An 18132-nucleotide genomic window follows, 5' to 3' on the forward strand; every position below is an offset into this window, starting at 1 on the left:
ACTTACTCATTAATTGATTGCATCAAGTCATAAACTGCTCTTATGAACTAAAAGTGATTAACTAGTTTAGGTTTATTATCGGCGGTTTTTAGCTCTTTGAAATTTGGTTTTGTTGGGTCGTTTTAGGTTTAATTTGGTTTTGGAAAGAAGGCCCTTTGCTATTTCTCCATTCAAATGTTTGCAGTTAAATAACTTTTAGGACTATAAATTCGATAGCAAGATAAAGATCTAGTGCAATTCTTTTTGCGACCAAATTGTATTATGAAGCCTCTTTTGAGAAAAATTAAAACTAACATCAGGCGTAGAAAAAGCAAAGAACTAAATGATTGGATCTACTAAAAAATGCAATTTTTTTTCCCAGGCAAGGCGCAATTATTCATGATCTCGATATCAAACAGCAATAAAATCAGTCAGTTTTGGACAGTTTAAAGGGCATTGATTGGCTGAGAATTTCGTGCATTCAATTCTTCATTACTTAAGAACAGCCCCCTTTTTGCAACAAAAAATTGTCGGGATTCTCATTAGTAGGCGTCTTGTAAGAAAATATAGACTGCCATCAGTAAAACATTCTCTCTAATCATATTCAGTTGTTTTTTTTTTTACAAAAACAGCCGCTGCTATCCTTACCGTTCATAATATCCAACCAGAACTCAAATCTCTTGCTAAGATATTTTGAGTCACAGCCTCCCTCCCCCCTTTGTCATAGAAAGGTTGCCTTGGGCGGAATTTAAGCTGAATGCAACCCCAATTTGTAGATCCAAACATTAATTATCAAAATCTTCGATTCTTATGGCAACAAAAAAAGAGATTTTTAGAGACCGCAGTCTTAGCAGCAGTTGGTTTCTTATTTCCTTTCTATTAACCTTTGTGAGTTTTGTGTATAGCAGTGAAACCTGGCCATCAAAATGGCATGTTACACAATAGCTAAATATACACAATATTAGTTTGCAAGTTTGTTCCGTCGAAGTAACTACAGAACGTGAGCACCTGAGATTGTTAAGTATAGTATGGAATTCTATAACTAGAATTGGGATCTATCTAACAATTTAACAAGAAAAACATACCCCCTCCCCCTCTTCGTGCCACGAGACTAAAAAGCCATTTAACTATGGCTTCAAATCTTTATCTCAACTTCGAAAAAATTACAATTATTGAAGTTACCTGCTTAAAGCGGAGAGACGAGCGGAAGAGAGGACGTATATAATTAACGGCCAAATAGCTCCCAATTCGCAAAGGTACTGCAGTGATTGTATTTAAGGGTAGTTATCTGTTGCATCTGAAAGTTCTTCATTTACCACTTATGTGTGAGATTATATCTAGCAGCAGAAGAAAAAGTAACGAGAGGCGAACAAAGCACAAATTGAAACACTTGCAGCTATTTGGATGGCGAAGCGGGGGGTTAAATAAAGTTAACATACCAAATATTAAGTTATTGATATGTTTTGGTTTTTACCATTCTGAAAGTTTTTGCCTGGAATACTTCATTTTGTAACTATTGTCTCTTTAAATGATCGTTTTCTGTCTCGCCTTTTGTTTTTTTTCTTCAAACTCATAGCAGCCTATGCACTCAGTGCACCTTAAGTATTCTGTGATTGTGTGGTGACATTTTTATTTATGTGGTCCATTATTTACAGCACTTGTATGAACACCTTAGCACACACCTACATATCTTTAAATTACTTAATTTTAGAAAAATTTGTAGCTTTTTTTTTTCAAAATTATCAACTTAATTTGTGCATTTAGTAGAAATCCTGAATAACATTTTGGATCTCTGTGACTTTGAAACATCTACACACTTTTGTAAATTGAACTAATCTGAAAAATCCAGCTCGATAATTCCGAACAATATTTCGAAATAAATTTGTGCTCTCAGAAGTTAAAATCCTTTGAAACACAGTTAAAATTCCTTGGGTAACTTATTCTTCATTATGATAGTCTTTAGTAGAGCCAAAATGTCATCACGAGCGCTGATGTCTAGAACATTAATATATTGCTGGTTTTTATAGACATCATTATTAAAACAGCGCAACAAAATTTAAGACATCTATTCATAGCATCTCCAACATGTGCACGTGATCAGAATCCGAAGTAATGGAAGAAGAATGGCTTCGTAGTCTCACACAGACTCGCATTCTTGTACAGGTTATCATATATTGCGTAATAGTGCGTGAGGGCGCCTGTGATGACGAATAGATGCCAAACTGCGTGTGCGAAGGGAAGGATGCCGTCTAGCTTGTAGAAGATCACTCCGAATATGTACATGGCGCCGCCTAGGAATAAAGGAAAATTCAACATAAATTTCAAGCTGAAAGTTAAAAACTCACATTTTTAGGACACCAAAAATGAAGCTTATATTTATTTTTAAAATTTATTAGAACACAAAACCCTTCTTGATCAAACCAGTACCTCTGCAAGAAGGGTGCCAAATTGAGTAGCCTTGCCTCAGACAAAACAAAATGATTTGATCGATTGCCTTTGTTCAAAATAACATCCACTTTTGTTCAAAATAAGCACCTTTCTGAGTAGATTTTGTTTCTGTTTTTAGACTTGTTGAGCCTACTTTAATTTCTCAGTCGTCCTGATTTCATTCAAAAAAAATCATTACAAAAACAATTTTCCTTTTATAAAGAAAACCTTCCTCTCCTTCGCAAGAAAAACTCAAAGTCCGCCCAATTGTAGCCCCAAAAAATTGAAACGTCAAAAGAGCACTCAATTTTCAGTTGTATTTACCTCTTCTAAAAACTAGGAAAGGCTTCAAAAGTATATTAGAAACAAGGATAGCCGGTTATTGTGAGAGTAACACAGAATGTTCCGACTATAGTCTTAAAAAATTATAGTTTTTTTTCAAATTAGTGTTGTTTTTTCGGCTTGGTGTGATAAAAATGACCTGAACAAAAAAACTAGAGCTTAGGCATATTCAACAGTCAGAGAAAAATTCGCAACTTGGAACAAAAGACAAAAGCATTTTTTTTTGCAGTTTTCTAAATTTTTGATAGAAAAATTGCGCTAAATTACTCAAAAAACTAATTTCACTTGAGTAAAAATAACTTTTCATGGCTTAAATTGAGCTATTGTAAGCTTTTAAGTCATTAAAATAAGCGATTGCAAGCCTGCTCGCTCGCTTCATTCGTCGACTTAAGACGAAAAATCAAAAACTTCAACCTGTTTTTCTCGCTACTGCGAAAACTTTTTAAAAATTTCTAAATGTCGCTCGAATCACGACTGAAAAGGCTTTAATATGATAGATCAGTCAACTCTCTATGATTATTTGTGGTAGCTGTTTTTGCATGAAAAAAAAACAACTAAAAGACACCCGAATACAAATTTCCTCCCATTTTTCAAATGGTCAGAAAAAAAAACATTTTGATTCATACGAGGAACGATACGTTTTAGCCATTTGTCTGCCTGCTCTACATTATCCGCCTACAAATAACAAGTTCGTAATGATATCTCAAGCTATCTAGCAAGCAAACGTCATCAGACCCTCAACATGAGTTTTGATTGGCAATGTTATTACCAAAAGCGAGTTCGTGCCAGCCGTTGAAGCAGATACTCTCCACGATGACAGCCGAGGGTCCCAGTCCCACTGCGACATAGAGCATCACCTCCGCATTCTGGTACTCGTCATGATAGAACACTTGGATGAACAGACCAATGACCACCACTGCCCAGATCAGCCAGAGAACCAACTCTAAAACACAGCCAACAGATGGTTGGGAAATTGTAAAAGAACAATGAAACCGAAAATTATATTTCTTGCGCTTTTGCGAACATTTTTTCTGCAATTTTTACTCAAAGAGCTAGCGAGCGTGGTGTCATTTTAGAAGGTTCACTTTAAATTCAAAAAAGCTTGTGAGTTTCAGCCATAAACAATTCTTGAAATTCAAAAAGTTTTTTAAGGATTCAGAGGTTTTCAAGAATTGTTGAGTTACATACAAAATTTGCCAAATAAGCATTTTTAATTGGAGGTTGAATTTGAAAAAAAGAACTTCCCAAAAATGACACTACGCTCGCTAGCTCGTTGTGTAAAAACTGCAGGAAAAACAAATTATCACAACTAGCGCAAGATAATGGCACAAAATGATTCCACCCCTGCCGAGCCAAAGGGTCCCCTCTTTGTACTATTTTGAGATATCCAAAATAGTCTTTGTACTATTTTGAGATATCCATTTTTGGCATCGGGTCCTAAAAAGTTTCTAAAGGCGCCGATATATACTAACTTTAAGGGCGGAGCGAGCGCCAAAAAAACTAGCCATTTTTTTGACAAATTTATCCGAAGAATGTCTAAAAACGCCTTTTTCGGCCTGATTTTTTTTAATTTTGCCTGCGGCGCAGAAATTTTGACCAAAACAGTGTCTCTGTAAAGCTTTGGGAGAGCTCGGATAATCAATTTGATCGACCTAAATTTTCGATTTTTTTTGAAACCCCCCTCGAGAAAATCCTAGATCCGCCCCTGGTTCTATTCCTCTTTATCCCACCTTTCAAATTTTCTCTTTTTCTAGCTGTTTTATATATGATTTTAGCTGCTAACTGTGTGATGTTACGATGTCAGGTATGAAGATCAAATCTGTTCACAATTGGTAGTTTGTTCACCATGCCAAAATTCATAGCATTATGGAAACGTTACGGTAGTTTTAAAATTAAAAAATGGAGGAAAGGAGTTGAAAAGAGCCTTGGATGTGTTGTATTAAACTATCTGCTTTTGAATTAGCAGGGGAAAATAGTTTTTTTTAAACCGAGAAAATGAAAACAAATCAATTACATTAAGTGAAACCCCAAAAAAGAATGATGGATGTGAAAATAGAAGTAAAGGTATTCCTCTTTACATCTCCACAGGAAAATCGATATAGTAAGTTCCGCTTATCTTTCAAAACAAAACAATTAGATTAAAACCTCTCCATTAAAATGTATACTTTGAAGTTCATCGAGTAAAAAATCATTTAAGACAAATGAGATTATTAATTGCAGAAAATTCCTAAAAATTGTTTCGAACTTGTTTTGAACAACTCGTTGTCAACTAGAACAAATAAACATAGCCAACTGACAGTTGGAAAAGAGTAAATGAACGCAAGGAAACTGAAAAAACTCACTTGTTTTTTCAAGACCCTTCACCTCTCGAATTTCTAAGGAAAAAATAAAGGCCTTAAAGCTCTTCGAATTTGAAGAACAATTTATGCTGAACACTTTTTTGTTAAAATGGCCCCAATTTGAGAAAACTGGATCAAAAGGTAAAACTTCTACTTCGCTGAGAAATCTGATAATTTTCGAAACTAGAAATCAATCAAATTTTTCGTGACCTTTACATTTTTGCTCTTCGGTAGCGAAGTTCGCCTTCCTTTTAACGATGAAAATGAACTGAACTTGAAAAGAAATCACGAGTCAAACCGCGAAAAATGAAATTGAGCGTCAACAAGACTTTTCCTGAAAAAACAACAAAAAAATCACCAGGACCTATATAAGAAAACTCTGTTCATGACTCATAAATAAAAAAATACCCTTTCACCGTTTCCGCCGTAGCGTACCTCTTTATAACAGCATAACATGTTCATTACGAATGATGGTGATATTATAGCATAGGTCGCACCTTGCAAAACACTAGTGGTTCAAAAGCAGCTATAGCTGCTTTTCAACAACGAAGCAACATATGCCATCACAAGGCAGGTAAAGAGGGAACTTAATAAGCTCAGTCACTGCTGTCCAGAACTCATAAGTTGGGATTACATAATTTTTACAGAGGCGACGCTTTATTTTGCAATTACAAGCGAGAAAACGGCAAAAAATTTCTCTAAAGATTTCAATCATAACCAACAGAGAGCTAATACTGAAGACTGATACTTTTTTCAGTGTTATAAAATTAAGTCGCGTATGAAAAAAAATCTTCTTTTCGAAGTATTTATCTTCATATCTGTGGCTTGAAAGAAATATATTTTATCAAGTTATTTGGAAAAATCTTGGATCATAGATGATTTTTTTATTCACACAAAACAATAAAGTCCATTTTTGACACTTTAAGTCCTTCACGTTTTTCGTGACCATTATTGGAGTTTGCCTTCCTTTTGAACAAATTTTAAAACTTTTCTAAGAAAAATTATCGCGACTGACTCATATAAGTGAAAATCATTTCGTTCTGTTACACTAAAACACAACAACACTCAATAGTTGAAATATTAAAAGGGTAGCACGGAAGGGGGATTCAAGATTCCACTGCGTTCTTGCAAATGATTAGGTGAGCGATTAAAAAATTGTCATTTTTTATAAGTTCAGAACGTTTATCCATAAGGTAAGAAACCATCACACGAATGGTTCAGCTCTAAATAGAACTGCTGTTTTCTCCTGATTCAGACGTAAAAACTATTTTTGTGGTTAATTTTTTGAGTCCTTCTGAGTCAACACTGGACCTTTCGATGAAATGGAGAAGGTCGCTGTCTCTCAATCAAAAGGTCGGAGACTTGACGCCATTTTTGATCCATGCTCGCTGCTTGAAGAGAAGACATTTGCCTCCCCGTCAAAACTTTGTTGCATTATGACTGCGAAACGTCTAAAATGTTTAAGCAAAGGTGAAGAGGAGCTTAAATATTTTTGAGAAAACCAAAAACTCAAATATGTACTTAACTTCAAGACAAGTGAAACAGCACTTCGCGAAAACAAGTGAGAAAACGGAAAGTTAAAGGAAACAATGCTAGGAAATGCCTCCGAAAATAAAAAATTTTGTGCCGGAATCACACCACCGACCCGGAGATTAGGTTTCTCAAATGCTCGCATCTGCCCCACGATCGCTTAAGAAATTTCAAACACTAGCTACCAATAACACAGCTACAGTAGCTGTTAAATTGTCAATACTATGCAGCATAAGGGGCATCAAAAAGTATTTGACCATTTTATGGCAACAAAACTGTTCTGAAGAAAGCCGTTACAAATTAACTCAAGTTTCATGAAGCCAAAAACAACTAATTATTCTGCACAACGTTATAGTCAAAACCCGTCACAACACAAACATAATTTTTCACAAAGTCCAGCATGAGCCCTAGAAAACCTATACCCGAAAACACCAGGGTTCTCAATGAAAACCACCAAAGTTGTAGGAGCGTCAAATTGTAAGAGTATCAAATCTAGAAGATTCATTTAATTGAAAAAAACGTACACTTCGCAAACCCAATTCGTTTCACGTGCAGTTGGAAAAAAGTAATGAACACAAGGAATCAGACAGAAAAAATTTCAAGTTGCGAATTTTAAAGCATAAATATATGACCTTAAAGCTTATTGTATTTTACGAACAAATTTAAATGCTTGCCGACTATTGCAAATCCTTAATATTGAGTGTTTGAAACTAAAGACAATACCGAACTTACCCAAACTGATAATCGATGAGACGAAACTGAAATCTTTTAATTTTATCAAGATCACACATGCATGCGAATTTTAAGGATACACTCGGAGGCGAAGCACAAAAATTGATATAGAAACTGTGATACAACAACGGACAGCACAAGGCTATAACATATTTCTTATATTACAAAAACTTCAAATCCAATAAAGGCACAATCCAGCATTCTCCAACACTAATAATTCATAAAAGCGCCTTTAAAAAACTCAAATCAGTCGAAACATTGATTGATAAAACAGAAGAAAAATCAAGGTTTTTCGAATTACTGCAATCAGAGATAGTCATGATCTAAAAAAATTAACTTAAGGCTCTATCTTTACTTTCTTTTGACTTAAAAGGGCAAGTATCAGAAAAAAAAACTATAACAAAACTTCTCGAAACCAAATAAGCTGCATCGTAAAAATTTCTTACTTCAACAATAGAAGTCCGTGAAACGATCGTAAGTTATTTTTTATAGAATGGGAAAATTTTCTATTCGAAAAAAAAAAACAGAATGGGTAATCTCGAAATACAAACTTTACACGAAAAAAACAAGATAGATGATGCCGTAATACAACCTAAGCCTTCCTAGTGAAAAAAAGTTGAGTTATTGCCAGCGCAAAATTCTTAATAAATTTTTTTGTTTAGCTGTACTTAAGTAGACAATACTTGAGCAAAGACTACTGCTGGGCCGAAAACAAAATGTTATAAAAAATAGAAATCCATGTTTAATGCATAACGCACAAACATAAACTTTAGCGAAATTACACAAAACTAAGTAGATCGTAAAGTTGAAAAGACAGAGGCAAAGCTTCGCTCCGCAAACACTAGCGGGAACACGACAAAAATTTAAGATGTTGAAAAAAACTACGTGAACCAAATTTTTCGTAAGTCTCGATAAAAAATACAGGCCCAGCTGAAGCTGGAGGTACGTGTTTAATATTGATTAGTTTGCTATACTGATGCGGCACGAAAAGTGTGCTTTCAAAAATTGGACTTTGCCAAAACATTAGTTGTTTCTCAACTAAAATAAGTGAAAGGAGTAAGAAGTTTTGAGATAATCAATTTTACCAAGGAAATAACATTTCTCTCACAAAAAATTAAGGAATCGCTGCTTCTGCAGGAACAACTATAACCCGTTCCTCGCTGCTTCTGCAGGAACAACTATCGAAAACGGTCAAAAATTTGACTTTTCAGAGGGCGATAACTTCTTGTGTAAAACGTTTGTTAGTGTCCACTAATCCCACTACCTGTTATCTCATTGAACTCACAAAATCAGATTTGAGAGGTTAGTTCTCGAGAAAAGTCGACAAGATCCACAAAACGTCAAAAACCAAAAATTTGAATACTCCGAGGGACATAACTTTATGTGCAAAAAAACGGTCGGAGTCACTTATGCAGGAGGGTTTTTCAAAACAGTTCTATCCATTGAAACCAAAAACTTATATTAGAGAGGGGTAGTTTTCGAGAAAACACAAAACAAATCATAAGTATGGGTCAAATATTCTAACGTTTTCGAAGGCTATAGACAGAGGGGTCAAGTAAAAAAAAAGACTCTAGGGGAGTATGCAGGCACGAAGAATAAACAAAAAAAGCGGTCTTTCAATTGATACTATTTTTTGAAGATCAGGAAAAGTTTCTGAGAAAAACCAAATATTTTGCAAAATGGGAAAAAATATTCCAACATAGCCAATCAAAGATTGGAAATGAGTTATGAACGCAAGTAAACATTAAAAAAACACTGACTCTGTTCAAAAAAATCTCAACTTTCGAATTTCAAAGAAAAAAAAAACAGATGCCCTTTAAGCTCTTTGAATTTCTAGAACGATTTATGATTAGCAATTTTTGGATAAAATTAACCCAATTTGAGATTTGAGAAAACGGGATCAAAAGGTTAAACTTTTGCTGACGAATAATTTTTTGCTGACAAATCTGATAATTAATTTCCACTTTGGAAACTAGAAATCAATCACGTTTTTTCGCGCCATTTCCACGTTCGTATTTGGAGAGTGCTATTCACGTCACTTTCAGCAGATGAATTTCAATTGAGCTCAAAAAACGCATATATGAACAAGTGCATCAATATTTTTCGAGTGCATATATGAACAAGTGCATTCAATGAAATTATGAACAAGTGCGAAAAAAATGAAATTTCAACAAAAAGATTGACAAACATACAACCAATTAGAAAAGTGCGGAGGGGAGTTTTAAAATTGTGTTGATCTTGAAATTTCCGCGAAAATTAGGTCATTAAGCCGATGAAAAAATAGGCCGAAATAACTTTGGCCGAGGAATTTTTTTAGCGTAACAAAAAAACAAAGAAGGAAATATGAAGTCAAGGTAAGTGAAATTACAAAATGTAGGCTTAAATCAACAATAAAAACACCTATTAAAAAATGCGCGTAGGAAAAAAATTCCAAGATGTGACAACTAAGCCGACAACAGATAAGCAAACAAATAATTGGCCGACAATTTTTTTTGAAACAGAATATTTCCCGTTTGAAAAAAAGGTCCTGGTCAGACTCGAACCAAGGACCTTTGTAGTCTCAGGCATACTCGTAACTCCAGGTTAAGTTGGTCAGGAACGCTATGAAATTTGAATACATTATGATTCAAGGTAGAGATCAGCCCAGATGTGACCTGTGGACAAAGTTGTTTTCGGGGAAAAAAAGTTTCGAACCTGCGACCTAGAGATTAAGAGTCTCACACACTAACCACTCAGCCACAGAAGCTTAATTGGTATCAAACGCTAGCCACAAATAAAGCAGAGAACAAATTCTATGCAATTTTCAATGCTACAGTGAAATTTCCAAATAAGTGAACACTTAACGAACACTTTAATTTGCGAGTTAGGTTAGACAAAAAAGAAGGTTCGTAATAATACACGAATCTGATCGCTAGTGTAAATACAAGAAAAATTAAAAATGAATCTCAATTATAGTAAACATTGTCTGAATTTTCAGGGTTTAGGAAATGGATAACAAGGGTTTAGAAAGTGCGCCAATAAGGAAGCAGTCAATTGATAGTTTGATAATGAAACTCTTTCGAGAGTCAAATACGCAAAAAAAACGGTTCCTGGCCTGAACCCAACATAATCCTGGCCAGTTACCTTTTTGTTATATGCAAGAACTGTACGAAGATAGAGGTGTAGGAGATTACGACCCCCGCCATGAACATACAATTAACACAGAGGCGAAGCTTGACTTGGCAACCCTTGTGATACAATGAAAGCATACCATTGCACGCTAGGCAACAAAAAGTGAGATAGAATTCACTTCAAATTGAGTACTAACTTGGATCTAAATCACCGTATCTCCTCAGAAGCAGCCAAGGCGTGTAAGATGCAGCGATGAAGATGAATATTGCTACTCTGTCTCCGACATGTGCCAGTTTGCCAAATATTGTTGAACTGTGACCACAGAGAGACATTAAGTGATGAATTGTAGAGAAAGTCAGAAGTTGAACAAGGGCTCCTAAAATTGTTTAGCTAGTACACCATTTAGCTCTTCAACCTATTCAAAAATCGGCTGATTGGGGAAAAAATCAACTAAACCTAGAAACTTCTTACTTTTTCGTCTGAAACACAGCATCAATCCTAAATATTTTTCCATTCAAGTACAAAAACAAATTTAAAGGAGTCCTTCCTCGTACGACGGTCCGGTACAGGTTAGAAAGGGACTTCCCAACGCTATATAAATGCATAAGCTAAAAGAAGATTTTATAGCTTATAGAAACTTGCCAATTAAAATCTAACCCCCTCAATTATTGAACTAAACGAATTGTCTATGCTATTTGTCTATGCAACAAATATAAGTTCGCAAGGCAAAACCGCAAAAGAAAGTTGGCATGATATAAATGTTCAAGTGTTCTTTGGGATTCAAGTCCGGTAGCAATGAGAACCTAAACCACTCAATATCATTGGCGGCAAAATTTGCTGGGTGAACAAAAACTGCATGGCGAATCCATTGTCTAGTTTCAATAAAAATTGGATTCTTGACTTCATTTTCCGGTCTCAATAAGTTTTTACACTTCCGAATTGCTTCTCACTTGAACTGGAAAAAAACGTTCAACTTTTAGGACTTTCAAGCCTAAGGAGCATGCTAATAGCTAGACTTCTCGTTTCTTTAGATAAACGAAACCTTTTGAAGCTCACGTTAAACCTGCGTCTCTTTTATTCTAATTTGAACTAATTTTGTTCACTGAAGTTTACCGTTGAATTACTTTGTTCACGTTCACAATTTAATTAAATCAATGATGAGAAAAAAAAACGTTCTTTTGAGTTTTGGCAGGCCAACAGTATATACTTTTGCGCATCAGTACTTAACATTCGGAGTGTGTTCTGTAAGTAGACAACCGCATATTCATGCTCGTCTTAAAGTAGAGAAATACTATATTATCCGCTCAGCATCGAGATGTGCAAGCAAACTCATGAAAAATTAATTTCGCGCTTTTGCTTCCTAGTCTCAATTCTGATTGGTTAATACAGTATTTGTTTACTCACTGACGAGCATGAAAACGAGGTTGTCTATTTACGGCTACGTAACCATAATATTCGAAGGTCAAAAAGGATGATCAGCTCATTTAATCTATACGTACTAACCGCCATATAAAATTGCTGTGAATGACTGACTTTGAGACATTGAAAGATTGTACAACATTAAACCCATCCAAATGCATGGGAGAATGAACACACCATGCGTCAAAACGTTAGCAACATCTTCAATCAGAGTTGGCCGATAATTTTTTCCATCTTTTGGGCGTTTGTTCATCCAAATTGGTTTTTCATTGTCAGCTTGGGTATAGTCAATCGAACCATCGACTGAATGCGAGCAACTAGAACCACAGATCATGATTTATATTAAATGAAGCGTTTGTAGACTTAGGTACCCATGAAACTATGAGATCTGAAAATATCCACACGATTAGCTTACAACAACTGAAATCAAGAAACTTTCGGAATTTATTTGCATAGTTATGTTGTAGAAAATTAAATATCGCCAAGAGACAGTTAGAAAAGAGTCAAGTTAAAAGGAAACAGAAAAAAAACTGATTTAGTCTAGATTATTTCTGATCATTAGGCAATAGTGCAGCCTCTTCTGATCAACTCATTGTGCATTCCTTTTCTAATAGCTCATCTCATATATAACAAATCCATTTTCTTTCAATTACTGTCTAGGTTGTTTTTTAATCCGTTGGTTGTTCTCGAGTTTACTATTTCTCGTGGCAGATTGTTCCAGTCTGTTGCAGCTATGATCAAGAAAGTGTTTTCCTACTTCCGACTTGTTTTTGAAAATCATCAGAAAAAATACGCATGCCCCTCAAAAAAAGAACACTTTAATTGCAAAATGACAAACAAAATGATGCAATAGTAAACCATGCAATTTTTGTATATCATGTTTTTTATTACACGATATTATGGTAACAAAAATACCTTCGTCTTCAAATAAATTTAAATGTTCTCAAGATGTTTTTCCTTAGGTTGAAATAGAAGGTTGCCACTGAAAGAAAACATTTCTTAACTTAAATTTCATAGTTTTTTAGGTTAAACTTCTGCAGTTGTTAATTGTGCCAGTCGGTCATTGTAACATTCGCCCGGAAGATACATATCGACGGAAAATAAAATTAAGTCCTAAGACGACTGGCTAACGTCTAAACAGAGCTTTATATGCTTTTCACCGTCTCTACCAAGCCAGTGCTTTCGGTGGTCTTTTCTAACATCGGGTCGACAAAAACGCTACTGCTTTCGGCTTCGGTCAAAACACTCAAACTAAATTAATTACATGCAGAAATAGTGAGCTCATGGCTGGGTCTCAGTATCCCCAGACCACGAGGTCACTCCTAAAAACAGGGCTACTACTATTTATTATATTACTATTGTTTTTGTTCAGTAGATAAAAATCATCATCTCCATCGAAGATGGATCAACCCTTTCCCCCAACTCCTAGCTTCTCATCCTTATCAAAATGAATCCAGTTGTTAATTAAATTCAAATCAGGACATGACAAGAAGCTTAAGTTTATATAAAAGGATAAAAGTCTCAGTTCCGAAACCCTTCCGGATTCTTGAATCCACTGAATCAAGCTCGTTAATCTTGATTTCTTCGTAATCCGGAAGGCTGTCTTCCACCCTTCACCGTTGTCTGCAACGGCCTTGCAACTATTGTAGCGACACAATAGTTGCAACTCGGAACGTTCTCGGCTATTCCTGCAATCTGCTGTTGTTTTTTGATCACGATTCTTGTAGTTGTCGTCCGCGCAACTGATGTTGTTGTGTTGTTTTCTAGCTTTTCTGCCAAAATGGCCGTTTCTGACGTTTCTCAGAAATGTTACGTAATCACTTCGAAAATTTAAAATTAGCAATTTCCGAATCCTTTAACCTTCACGTTTTGTTCAATCGTTCAAATAACGTTCTTAATTCTTAATAATCACCAATCCGGAAGGCTCGCTGCTAAAAATTCGAATTCTGCAGAGATTGCATTTTTCACATTCTGGTCGAATGCCACATACTCCCCGGAAAGTCCGGTCAATGTCCTCATTGAATCACGCAATGTTCGTAAAATGGATACAGTGTCATCGAACAGAATTTACAAAATGCGCAAAATTACTTTTATCCACGTCACATCGACTCACTGCAGAATATAAATAGCATCATACTACATCACTATAGCCTTCAAATTCTTCCATTATTCTGCACATTGAGGATATGACCTAAAATAAAACATATTTTCTGACTTCCAGTGTCGATGGCCCGATCAAAACTTTTTCTCTTAGATTTAAAAGGTGTTGGCTTGCAGGACAGTCCTGCCAACCAACAAGCTGAAATTATCCTACTATGATCTTCCCTTCGGAAATCTCGCTTGTTATTGTCCTGAATATTAAAACTAAGAAACTCTGTGGTTAGAAAGAACAATGAAACAATGTCCCTCTTCGAGAGATTACTCATGCCTTCCATGCCACCACAAAGTGATCAGTTCTCCTAGCTGATTAAAAATGGTCATGCAGGCTGGAATGTTTAAATATACTCCTTCACTTAAGCCTTTCTAAATAAAAAATAAGTGAGTGTCTCTAAAGCCACTCAACTGAAATCAAAATGCAAATTTATAAATGCAAGAATTTCAAAACTCAACTAAATGTTTCAGTTTTCAATTACAACTTGGTTGCTTGGTTTCTCACTTGAGTTTTTTCACACACATAAAACAATTCTGAGTTTTAACTTTTCTTTATCACTCCTTTGTTTTCTTCTTTTTTCGTCGTTTAGAAGTTCTAAAACTTCTAAATTCTTCTAATTTCGTCTCTTTTTTCATCTTGTTTTTCGGTCATTCGTCAATGCTCCATTTCTTCCTCCTGTGATACTAACTCTGCACTCTCAGTTTCCGTATCTTGTAACACGTCGTTAGCTATCCTGACGCTGCTGGAAGCCGTCCTCCAACACTTCTGCTCTTCTACCCTCTGTTTGCAGCAAGGTAGTGGATCCACTTTAGATTCTCTGTTCCTGCAGAAGCTGTTGTGGAGACACAACGTCACGTTTCTCTCCAGATCCTCCTTTAACATCTCTGCCTTCTCCTTTCCACTACGTTCACTCGTCCTGGAAATTTTTTTCACAGCGGTGGTCACTGCATTCCGATGAGTCACGAGAGCTTGCTTGAAAGCTCCTGCTCCAATGTCCAGCTGATATTCACTGTACACTCTGCTATGCTTCGACATATGCTTTTTCGCATACTCGTACAACCATGCAGTCATGTTAGCTCTGAACCATGGCATCAATTGTTTTCTTGCCCATATCTTCTTCACTTCCATCGGAATATTTAGAACTTTGCACATTGTCTCGAAAAGATCTAAATCTTTTAGACAATCTAACCTCCGCAAATGTTCTCTCGTCGGTGCCTCCTGTCTGTTATTTTCTCTCACATGAGCTTCCAGCCATCGTATCGCCATTATAACTCCCACTATCACGATTGTTATGGGCTGTGATGAGTCTGGTAAACCCATGGAGAGCAGCTCTCCAGAGTCCCAGATCAACATCAGATTACTACGCTTGGGATACCACCAGGTCTGCAGCAAGCAGTGGCAAGGAAACTAGTCATGCGTCAACATGATGCTCCTCCAATTACGTTTTCCCAAAGCTTCCAGCAATGGTTCCACTTCCATCATCACTCGGTGGACTTCATCATTCTCATCTACTGCATTGTAATCTGTGACAGTTGATCCTTTCTGTTTCTGTCTCTCGAAGTCACTGAAGTTCCCGCTCACATATCCCATGAACTTCTTTCCTAATATTGACTCCAATTCTTGTTTGGTTCTCTCTGGAACTGCTGCGAACATCTTACATAGCAACTCGTATGACTTCTCAGACATTCTCGCCAGTCTCACACACTTCGGCACTGAGAAGACTTGATCCACAATCGTTCTTGTATTCCTCACGTCCACAGCTACGAAATGTACAGGGTATCTGCTTTTGCACATTGGAGCCAACGTTGAACCCACCAAATATTGTGCTCCTGATGGTCTACAATAAGTCTCACTGTGTCTAATGTTCCTTTCCGTCTCGATTGCCTCCCTCCATTTTCCTATGTATTTCTGCTCAGTCTGCAGAACTCCTGGGAATACTTCTACACTGATGGCTGTGACCATCTCATGTTTCTGTTCCAGATTCAATAATGACTCTAATGAACCAAACATGCTGTAGAATCCAAGTGCAGTCACTAGATTCACCTCGGTCCCTCCATGGCAATCTGTTATCAGTTCCGTTTCTGTTCTTGCTTTCATCACTACGTTTCCAAACAATACCGTCAATTGCTTGTGTTGTTTCTCCAGGGTCTTCACACAATCCAGACCTCCACAAACGTAACCCTCCAGTCCACAGACTTCCGCCAGACAGCTACCAGGTTTGACCCAGTCTTCTAGTCCCCAGCCAGGCAACTCCACTTTATCTTCTCCGTTGCTCTTAGAGGCCGTTATCATCACATTATATATGATGTTGAGGTCACCCAGGTTACAGTCTGCATTCAGTTCCCTTTGTACGTCTTAATATTGCCCGTAATATTGAGTCAGCGGTGGGACTAGGACACCATGATGGCCTCATCAATTCCCACACCGCCATCAAGCTCGTTCTCAGCAATTCACCTGAGAATCCCAACCCAAACTCCACTCTTTTGTCGGATTTTGGTACTGAAGGTGCAGTCACCTCTTCTTCCAAGACCAGTCCCAATTTGGCCTGTGGATTGTTAACGCTCTTAATCGTTACAATTCTAGACGTCCAGAATCTTAGCAACACCGCCTGCTCATAATCGAAGAAGCAATCGCGCATGTCTTCACTCAGGAAAGGCTTGTACGCAATCCCTATGATCCCGGATACGTAGCTATACGATTTCTTCTTGATCGGTCCACAGTATTCACTGGATTTCGGCAATGCTCCCATAGATTCTTTAGTGAGTCTCAGCTACTTGTTTGAGAATCTCCTGATTTCGTCTATCTTTTTCATGGGTTCCAATTCCTCAGGTTCTTTCATGTTCACCCTCATCGGTTTACTTTGCTGCATATCCAGCAGTGCTAGCAAGAATAAGGCTTTCGTTCGCTCATCGCCTTCCTTCAACATTTTAACACAGGTGTTCAGTGCCGTTACTTAAAATCTGCTCTATCAGGAATCGAATGAAACAGAGAGCATCTCTCCGCTTCGCACACGCTACTGCTGCTCCCTCCTGGACTATCAGATCCCTCAGATTTGTCATAAGGAACACCTTTTCTTCCTTTGACCTCTTTCTTTCTTCTGAATCATATTCTTCGCGAGTCAGTCCCATCATGCACCAGGCGAACCTGAGTTGTAACTCTGTTCTTACGTAAGGCACTGCCACGAGAGCATGTATTCTTGGCGTAGTCCTCATTTCTTCTTCGAAATACCTTAATGTTACTGCTTTCCATGGAAGGCTCACCAACTGCTCTATCGTTTCTGCCTGTATGTCAGACGACACCAAAGTCCCGTACGCCTTCTGCTTGAGGGTGGTGCCTTGCAACATCGTTTCCAGATAACCCTCCATGGCTTTTTCGTCTTCCAGGGCCATTACATACCCTCTAACCGAGTTTCGGTGTTCCAACATCTCCATGTATCCACCGGTGGGTTCATCTATCGACACAGTCTCCGACACTGTTAGTCGGTTATATTCCACTGGTGTTAGTTGTCCCGCGACACTTCCCTTTCCATGATTCATGGGAGATGGCTTAAAGTCTTTCATTGTGCTCTCTCCACATTGGCTGAGTATTTCCATTTCTAAGGTTGCTCCAGTCAGAGTGCGGTCACTCCTTTTGGATTTATAACCTGTTCACTTTATCGCCGCCATGAGAATGGGTGGCATCATCGCTATATCAGTTATTATTTCATCTGTGCCAGACAGTTGATAATCACCTTGCCCCAAATCCATGACCTCCTCTACTCGTTTCCTTTTCGCTGAGTTACCAGCTTTCATCGAAATTTCTGAATCCACCTTCGTCTTTCCAACTCTCCTCGGCATCACTCTGCTGCCCAACTTCGTTTTCATCGCATTGATTTTATCAATCACCAATTTTGATCGCATCGTCCCTCTCCTAGTTCTTGACAGATACACCACCTCTCCTTCATCGTCCTGCGGTGTCATCTTGATGGGAGAATTCGCTTCACTTTCATCAGTGGCTGAGTCGATCAACAACTCACTCAGTCTCCCTTCACACTCATCAAGCTTGTCAAGGACTTCTCTCATCAAGGGTTGGTTGAGACCCGTTTTCAGAATGGACTGGGTC

General features: G+C 37.3%; 1 protein-coding gene across 1 annotated transcript; it reads right to left on the reverse strand.

Annotated features, from left to right (window-relative positions):
• Positions 1–1911: 1911 nt before the first annotated feature.
• On the reverse strand, positions 1912–12263 carry LOC134853111 (monocyte to macrophage differentiation factor-like). Its single transcript, XM_063869054.1, has 4 exons — positions 11964–12263; positions 10657–10836; positions 3518–3691; positions 1912–2270 (listed from the first exon to the last, which is right to left on the reverse strand). Exons 1-4 carry the CDS (start codon positions 12211–12213, stop codon positions 2077–2079), a joined length of 798 nt encoding a protein of 265 aa, XP_063725124.1. The 5' UTR covers positions 12214–12263; the 3' UTR covers positions 1912–2076.
• Positions 12264–18132: the final 5869 nt, after the last annotated feature.

This window comes from Symsagittifera roscoffensis, chromosome 8 (assembly GCF_963678635.1).
Source record: "Symsagittifera roscoffensis chromosome 8, txSymRosc1.1, whole genome shotgun sequence".
Lineage (NCBI taxonomy): Eukaryota > Metazoa > Xenacoelomorpha > Acoela > Convolutidae > Symsagittifera > Symsagittifera roscoffensis.

Coding starts and splice junctions, on each gene's coding strand:
- LOC134853111 (XM_063869054.1), bottom strand. CDS start 12,213: ATGATCTGTGGTTCTAGTTGCTCGCATTCAGTCGATGGTTCGATTGAC. Junction 3,692..10,656: donor ATACGGTGATTTAGATCCAA/GTTAGTACTCAA, acceptor GCTGTGTTTTAG/AGTTGGTTCTCTGGCTGATC. Junction 2,271..3,517: donor CTGGCACGAACTCGCTTTTG/GTAATAACATTG, acceptor CTTTATTCCTAG/GCGGCGCCATGTACATATTC.